General features: G+C 40.2%; 1 protein-coding gene across 1 annotated transcript; it reads left to right on the forward strand.

Annotated features, from left to right (window-relative positions):
- The first annotated feature begins 329 nt into the window (after positions 1-329).
- On the forward strand, positions 330-4,839 carry LOC135116589 (uncharacterized protein K02A2.6-like). Its single transcript, XM_049836763.2, is given in 2 exon segments — positions 330-1,501; positions 1,504-4,839. Coding segments are annotated over 2 exon segments (4,095 nt in total). The 5' UTR covers positions 330-534; the 3' UTR covers positions 4,632-4,839.
- The last annotated feature ends 4,579 nt before the right edge of the window (positions 4,840-9,418 follow it).

Raw genomic sequence — 9,418 nt, forward strand, 5'->3', positions numbered from 1 at the left:
ATTCATGTAAATGTCAGGCATGAATGTTAAAAGAGGTTCACCGTACTAAAAGTTGTCTTTAGAGAAAAGTTATACTGTAAAAGTTACAAACGTAGTCTCAACTCAAAGTATTGTCAAAAAAAGGTATTTATTATCTTTCAAAGACGTTTTTATCAGATAAATAGTAAGATACTTTTAAAGTCTCTTTGGGTGTAGCAGTGTAAACTGTTTTTCTTTTATTATAAGCTTAGCTAAAGCTTCAATAAACCCTAGATACCTCTTCAGATAGCGTGAATAACGTACTAACTTCGCTAAGAGGTTTTAAAAGGTTTCTTGACACTTGCATAAAGTTTTGTGTTAGGTTGGTAAACCTGGCGCCGAATGCGCGCCGTGATGTTGGTACATCGTGCGCGGGCTGCGTCCCGCGCGTTCCCGCCTTTTTACAAATAAAATTAGTGTGCAATAGACTAGCGTGTTTAATTGACGTACTGCGTTGTTCCCTGTTCCCGCGCAAATACTTAACAAGTGGCGACGAGCGGACTCATATATCGAAATATGAACACGGGAGCGACTTTTGGCGTTCTTACAACGTTTGACCACTCATCACAAGAGTGGAATAACTTTAAGTTGCGATTAGAACAATGGTTTATCGCTAATAACATAAATTTTGAAACCGACAAAGCAACCATCAAGCGTCGGGCGATACTATTAACGTCATTATGTGAATCAACGTTCAAGCTCACTAGTGACCTGGCGTTACCGAACAAGGTGGAGGAATTGGGTTACGACGCGATCGTAAAACTACTCGACAGCCATTTCACACCAAAAAGGTTCGGGTTTGCAGAGAAGTCGATTTTCTATGCAGCAAGTCAGCGACCAGGCGAAACGCACACTCAATGGGCGGCAAGAATTAGAGGATTGGCAACTCACTGCGCATTCAAAAATTTGGAGGAAGCTTTACTGGACAAATTCATTATGGGCATGTCACCGGGACGTGAGCGCGACAAGTTGTTCGTGCAGGATCAGAGGGAGCTGACTCTCGCAAAGGCGATCGACTTGGCGGAGAGCGTGCGGTGTGCACGCCAGGCGTCGGCGATGCCGGCGGCGGCGGGCGGGCCGGCCGCTGCAGCCGCGGATGGCGTCTTCAGTATCTCCAAGAAAGAGAAGTGCAGTGTGTGTGGGTTCACCAACCATAAATCCAATCAGTGCCGGTATAAAAATTTCAAGTGCAAAAAGTGCAATAATAAAGGTCATTTGCGTAAAATGTGTCCTAACGAGGGCAAAGTGAAATACGTCGAACAAGGTACGGTGGACGACAGTGACGACGACGGTGAGTGTTTTTATAATATTCGGTGCACAAAAGGGAAACCCATGACAGAGCGAGTGACGGTTAGTGGTCTAGCCTTGGAGTTCGAGATTGATAGCGGTTCAGCAGTAAGCGTAATTTCCGAAAGAACTTACAACTCGAATTTTAAGCAGTTGCCATTGTCAATCACTAAAAAACGACTGTATAGTTATACTGGGAAAACATCGTAACTATTGGAGTTGTTTTGTTGCCTATATCATACTTAGGTCGCACACATACACTTAACGTGTACGTAGTGCGCGCAGACGGGCCCCCGCTACTAGGCCGCGACTTTATTCGTGAGTTCAATCTCGAGCTAGCGCCGGCGACGGCGGCGGCAGCGGCGGAACCCGCAGCTGCGCGCGTGCACGTCGTGTATCAGCAAACGCCTTGCGAGTCTAATATTAGTATTGATAAGGAGCTTTGTAAAATGTTTCCTAAAGTTTTCTCAGGTAATCTCGGTTCGTTTAACAAATATAAGATTGACTTACATTTAAAACATGATGCTCACCCAATTTTTTTTAAGGCGAGACCGGTGCCCTATGCTCTAAGAGAGAAACTAGACGGGGAGCTCGACCGATTATTAACGTTAGGCATTTTGAAGCCCGTTGAACACTCAGACTACGCGTCGCCCGTTGTGCCCGTACTTAAGAAAAACGGCAGCATCAGACTTTGTGCCGACTACTCAGTTACAATCAATAAACAATTGGTAATTGACAAATATCCCTTGCCAACGGTAAATGATTTATTAGCTAAGCTACACGGAGGCATACAATTTAGTAAAATAGATTTATCTATGGCATATAATCAATTTATTTTAAATGAAAAATCGCAAATGTTAACATGCATCAATACTCATCGCGGCCTTTTTAAATTCACGCGATTAGTGTTCGGGTTGTCTAGCGCACCAGCCATTTTCCAACGCGCAATGGAATGTTTACTTTCAGGAATTGAAGGAATCATCTTTCTATTGGACGATATTCTGATAACGGGCTCAAATAGACACCAACACAAACAAAGACTCACTACGGTTTTGCAACGCTTAGATGATGCAGGGTTAACGGTACAAATGAGTAAATGTGAATTTTTTAAAGATGAGATTTCATACCTAGGACATGTCATAGATAAACACGGAGTCAGGAAATCGCCAGACAAAGTCAAGGCAATTTTGCAAGCTCCTAAACCGACAAACATAACACAGTTACAGTCATTTTTAGGTCTAACGAATTATTACCGTAACTTTGTGCCAGACGCGTCATCGGTATTAAGTCCATTATATGATTTATTAACTAAAAATACTAAGTGGGAATGGACTCGTAGGCACAATGACGCGTTTATCCGAATAAAAAACATTTTAGCGTCTGATAAAACCTTGGCACATTTCGATCCAAATGCTAAGTTAATACTGACGGTGGACGCATCACCGTCGGGACTAGGTGCGGTACTGTCGCAAGTAGGTTCGGATGAATTAGAACGGCCTATTTCGTACGCTTCCCGAACGTTATCACTAGCGGAAAAAAACTACGCACAAATTCAAAAGGAAGCGACTGCGATCATTTTTGGGGTTAAAAGGTTTCATCAGTACCTGTATGGCCGTTCGCAGCCTTTCGTGCTCAGAACTGACCATAAACCACTGCTGGCTATATTTGGGCCCTATAAAGGTATTCCCGAGGTATCCGCTAACCGCCTACAAAGATATGCTATATTTCTAGCCGCATATAATTACGTAATTGAGTACATTAGTAGTAAACAAAATAGTGCAGATTATTTATCTCGCGCGTACGGCGGCGAGAACGAGACGGAAACAGCGGACGAGCTCACGGAATGCGAGGACCGCGCAGCTTACGTGAATTTCGTGGTAGACGGCGATCTCCCTGTCACGTTAAACGATTTGCGACGAGAAACAGCTCGCGACACTAACCTGTGTACTATTAAACATTATGTGTTAAACGGGTGGCCTAGGAAGGTTACTGACGCTGTGTTACAACCATTTTTCAATTGTCGAACTCAGTTATCTTACGAAAATGGTATATTAATGCGAGGACATAAGGTAGTTATTCCTCCGACTTTACAAGGAAATGTATGTAAGGAATTGCATAGTTCGCATTTCGGCGTTGTGAAGATGAAGGCAGAGGCTCGCAAGCGGTTGTGGTTCCCCGGCGTGGACGCGGCGCTGGAACGAGTGGCGGGTGCGTGCGCGGTGTGCGCGGCGTTGCGCCCCGCGCCGCCGCACGCCCCCCTCGCGCCTTGGCCGCTGCCGCCGCAACCGTTTTACCGAATTCACATAGATTTCTTGGGGCCGTTTCACAACTACATGTTTTTAATTATTGTAGACGCATACAGTAAATGGGTCGAGTGTTATAGTATGGCATCAACCCATAATTCAAAGGCAGTCATAAATAAAATGAACGATTTTATGTCGCGGTTTGGTATTCCACATATTCTAGTGAGTGACAATGGCACATCGTTTACATCATTCGAGTTCCAAGAATTCTGTAAGCTTAACGGTATCGAACACTTGTTATCACCTGCGTATCACCCGGCCAGTAATGGACAAGCCGAAAGTTTTGTTAAAATTGTAAAAAAGGGGCTGAAGGCTATAATTTTACAAGGGTGTAACAAAGTAACGATATACGATAAAATTGCAAAGTATTTATTCGATTATAGGAACTCCAAGAATAGTACCACTGATAAGTCACCCGCAGAGTTAGTGTTTGGGCGTTCGTTGCGCTCACGGCTTGATCTATTGAACCCTTTCGCACCGTCTTCGTCATCGACGTCCACAGACCTAACACAAACCGTCGCGCGTAAGCAGTCCTTGCAGGCTAAACACTACCGAGGTGTACAAAGACCAGACTTCAAAAAAAACGACCTTGTCTGGATAACCAAAAATACTAACAATAACAAAGTCAGTTGGCTCGAGGGCATAGTTAAGGAAAAAGTCGGCAATATAATGTACACGGTATATGTGCCGCAGTTGAATGGGGAGGTCACCAGGCACATGGACCAAATAAGAAGAAGACATCAGTGTACATTAGTACCAAAGCCAACCGGGGAAGACCAAGACTGGGACTCCGACATAATTCCAGATGTAACGTCGCCTGCTGCCGACCACCCCGAGCCTACTTCACAACCAGTGAGGGAAGGAGAGGCGACAACTGTCGCAGAACCAGCTTCGGCGATGCCGGCCGCACCGGGTACAGACCCCACGCCGCCCGGCACGCCACCGGAGACCTCGCCGCGCAGCCCCCGCGCCGTTTCGCCCCTCAGGCGAAGGGCAATTAGCCCAATATTCTCGACACCTTAGTCGATGTAGAGTTATAAAGTTTAGTTTATTTAGTAGATTAAGTTATAATTTAAGTAGATAGGTAAAGAGCATATTCCCTATCTAAGAGGGGAGAGATGTTAGGTTGGTAAACCTGGCGCCGAATGCGCGCCGTGATGTTGGTACATCGTGCGCGGGCTGCGTCCCGCGCGTTCCCGCCTTTTTACAAATAAAATTAGTGTGCAATAGACTAGCGTGTTTAATTGACGTACTGCGTTGTTCCCTGTTCCCGCGCAAATACTTAACATTTTGCAACTGGTAAATCAGAGTGAATATCACGTTGTCGTCTAAATCTGGACCAGATTTAACTTATCATTGTGTGGGTGGCAGCAGACTATATCATCATAGTATATGTTCTGATATGTATATAGGTACAGTATTCTAGAGTCAGTCGTCATCATTAAATTATCCTAGTCGGCTCACTTTAAGAAATATAAAGCCAGTCTACAGTAACCCGTCAGATAGACTTTCTTTTTTAGATTTATAGACTGTCATCTGCCTAGCCTTTGCCCAACTATATACTACCATTGTTTTACAAAGATGTACTGTTAAATGAGTTGATTTTTCACACGTTGGAATAAAAATAGATGCCTTACCCTTCTATCTCCACGTATCCCCATCTCATTTAAGTTTTATAAACTGATCCGACACAGTTGGAAATACTTCGTACGATTCATACTGGTATGAACGAAAGGGATTGAACAGATATTCAGATATTTATAACAGTTCGTATCGACAACCCCCTGAGGAAACAATGTGTTACGAATTCTGAACTGGTCTTCAGCTTTCAATCATTTCTGTTGTTTATTTTTCTTATATTTCGAACAGTGGTTTGTAAAATATTTGTATTTTTTAGTTATGTACATATACTTCGGAAAAAAAAGCAAAAGCGGTAGTGTAAAAGCGTAGGTACGACTTTAAAAGGTATATTTGTTATAATAGGTATAGGTATATGAGCTTGAAATGTATTCAAAAGTAGATCCACAGATATACCTATAACATAAATACATAAAAAACGATCTTGATTAAATGCGACTTTACATAATATAAAAAAAAGAAACCAAAAACTTATTGAAGACAAATCGACTACATGTAAAAAGGCCCAACCCCTAGAGTAAAGATAGACAGCCAACATTCAAATAGAAATTTCGTTTTCAGCCAGTATCTATCATTATTACGTGCCTCCTTTGTGTCAAAGGAGATTCAAACATTTTGGAACATGCGAAGTAGAACAAAATACAATTATAGGAGTGGAAAATAGCTGTTAGGGCCGAAAACAATTTGGCACATCACTAAACGTCGGTAAAGGCCATTCGATGCTTTCAAAATTTGATTGAAAACGTAATCTCATGTTTCCCTCGAAGGAGAAAAAATAGATAAATTGAAAAATACTTCGTTGAAAAACGAAGTCAAAGTAAGCAGATTCATACTAAGTATCTAAGTAGCTAATTGTTTTTGTAATGGAGTAGAAATATTTTTTTTATGAAAGTCTAATTTTTATCCTAAAAAAAGTAATAAATCTAAATATTTTTCTTACCCATAACATACATTATGATTTACTAGGAAAACCGTCTACAGGAGCTACCCTTGTTTCAAGCTTGATTAAATAAAAGTTTCTTCGACTGTTGCCAGGTTGAGCGATAGGTAACTAGGCACCAGACAAGACTTTTCTTGTAAGTAAATGAAATTTATTTAACACTAGAATTAGCTATCAAAATATTGTTACCTAAATTGCTTTCAAACATCCATTAGTTCTAAGCCATGTCAGTCTATAGAAAGTTAAAACATCACAAATCCACAATTTACAGAGTGACGCAAAATTCTAGAGGTTCTCATGTTTTATAAATTAAAAGATCAGTCATGAGCTTATCTGTAATCCCATTAGGTCTATTTTTGTGACTGTGACGCGGGAGGAACAAAACTTTTAATTACTTTGGGAATTTACGTTATCTAGGCGTTCTGACTTTGAAATCTGAACAGGTTTACTGAATAAAAGCTTTTGGTAGACCGACAAATGAGTATCTAACCTTGCGATCTCTTTGATACTCTTTCGTGCCCTCACGAGTTTAATTTTATTTTATTACAGCAATTAAAATAAAAATATTTTAGAAGAGTATTTAAGTCTTTTTATAAAGACTTTTTGGACCTTTATTCTTTAAATCTCAAGTTTCGTTAGGCTCTTAGTTTAGGTACTTAGGTTTTAAATATCTGGTAAATGAGTACTTAGGTTTGTAATTACGTAAAAGTTTTTAAGTATATTGATTTGTTTAGTTTTCTACTAAGACTTGCAATAAGTGAATAGAAGGACAGTTATTGAGGTTGATGATAATGTTCCAAGTGCATTGATCCTGTATTAAGTCGCTTAGTCATTCATCACCTTCTCTGTTGAGTTTTTGGAAAAATGTGAATTTAATCTTGCAATAAAATTCACATCTGTTTTGTATACGAAGTGAACTTCAATAAATCATTCCCAATTTTATTTTAAGTTTTTTTTTACTATCCCAATTTTCATACTCATTCATATTTGTAGCGAAGTTAAAAAAAATAGATAAGACTTCAAAACTTTCAAATCTGAACTCTTACAATTAAACTTTTCGTTGATTTAGGAATAATTACGAGATCTATCTTATTACGTAATTAGCGTAGTCCCTAATTAGATTTCTCAGTTTCTAGAAACAATTCTCAGAATATCAGTTGTAGCCAGAAAACTTCTTGGGGTCGTAACTTCTAGATAAATGAAGATAAACATTACTTTCCTTCGAGAAATATCTGCCAGCTTAAATATTTAGTCGGATTTTCTAAAGTAAAGAGTATAAAATACCTGAGCTTAAGAAATCACGGTACGTCGTTTCCTTGAACAATTTAAAGTTGGTGTCTGGTAGGGTGGGGTGTAAATTACCATAAATTTGTTCGTCGACGCGAAACTCTTGCATGATTCCGTCGGTCGGCCATTACTTGGTGCATAGGAAATGAGCAGACCCTATAATACGAGACCGAGTGCGATAGCGTTCATTTTGTTTAACAAACTGTTTGAAAAAAAATTTTGTCTTAAAAAAAAAACAAGAATTACAGATTTCTTGACTTTGTTTCCATAGGTCAAGTTTCCATAAGAAGGTTCCTTGCCCGGTTAGTTGCGTTAAAATATAAATAAAAATATTATTTATTTCAAAAAAAGGGGTTATCTTACTAGAGCCACAAACACTCTTAAATTCATTCTGCTTGAATAAACAACTGCATGTTAGAGGCTGCTTTGCATCAAAAAGCGCTGCAGCGCGTTTAAAAGTCGTAACCGTGCAGCGTTGTAACAATCTGACACTACAAGAGCGTACACGGTACTGGCTAAATGGACCGTATAATGCTAACGATGCAGCGAAAAAGCCGCTGTGTTGTCAAACCTGCTCAAGTTTGAAAACAGAAGGGTGTACTTAGAATTCTGTATTTAAACACGTAGTACGTTTTGTGTTTCTAGAGTAGAAGAAGTCTTGGCAATAAAGGTTCACCGAATAATACTTTATTATTTGCGTATGTGGAGGTATGACAGCAGAGAGTAAAGCTCATCGAACGAAGCCGACTCGCGCACGCGGGACAAGGCCTGTTGCACGAGTCGGCTTTCGTTCGCTGCGCTAACGCCCACATTTTTAAATTGTAAAAACTGTTCTTGCTTTTCTGCTTAGCTCTCTCTAGGCTAAACTGTATTCTGTGCTTGTGACAATCTGTGCTTTTCTCCTTCTGACTTTCTCTTCTGTGTGTGTACAAACTGTAGGTACGTGTACCTACTTGCTTGTGCTGTGCATAATAAACTTTTCTCTGTATTGTGCATCCTGGACTGTGTTATTTATCTCTGCTACACGTCACTCTACACACCTACACGTATATAAAAAATATTATAATGGTTATATCTACAAACATTTTTAACCCCCGACGCAAAAACGACGGGGTGTTATAAGTTTGACGTGTCTGTGTGTGTGTGTGTGTGTGTGTGTGTGTGTGTGTGTATGTGGCATCGTATCTCCCAAACGGATGCTCCGATTGAAATGCGGTTTTTTTTGTTTAAAAGGTATGTCAGTCGGGAGTGTTCTTAGCTATGTTTGGTGGAAATCGGTTCAGGTCTTCAAGGTCATCAGCTCGTTTGCTAGATGTGATAGGAATGTTACACGCTCAGTTTACTTGCAAGTATATGTGGGATCTGAAATTCGAAACACTAATGTCTTTTGGAACCACTGAGCTGGTCTGCTGTTAGGGCACGAAGGTAGGAGACGTAACCCTGAACTGCCTTTTAGTAAACCCATCGAGTTTGGGCTCGTTGAATTTGTCTTGACGAGTTCTCTTCAAGTTTCTAATTGACGAGAACCTGATGCTGGAAATGGGATGTGGCGGATGAAACCCTGAATGAAACGGATAAACCGATTTATATTTTTGCTGAAAATCTAGAATGTCCAAAGGTTAATCTTTATTGTTTCTCAATCTGTGCAATTCTCCCAGAGCCAGTTTGTCATGAGGATTGTTAAACAGCTTCCTTTGGCCGAGATCGCATATAGCGACCCCATCTTAAGATAAAATAAATTAAATGAAAGAAGGAAAAATTAAGGAGCTCCTTTAAAAAGCATGAAATAAAATTAAATTATAAATTTAAAAAAACCCCCGACCCAAAAAAAGTACGCAATAATTATGACAAAAGATTAAAAACGCTAAACCCTATAAAAAGCAAAAAATAACTTTTAACACTACGTAAACTAAATTTTGACGTGTCGGGGGACCGCTGTTTACCT

Source organism: Helicoverpa armigera, chromosome 14 (assembly GCF_030705265.1).
Source record: "Helicoverpa armigera isolate CAAS_96S chromosome 14, ASM3070526v1, whole genome shotgun sequence".
Lineage (NCBI taxonomy): Eukaryota > Metazoa > Arthropoda > Insecta > Lepidoptera > Noctuidae > Helicoverpa > Helicoverpa armigera.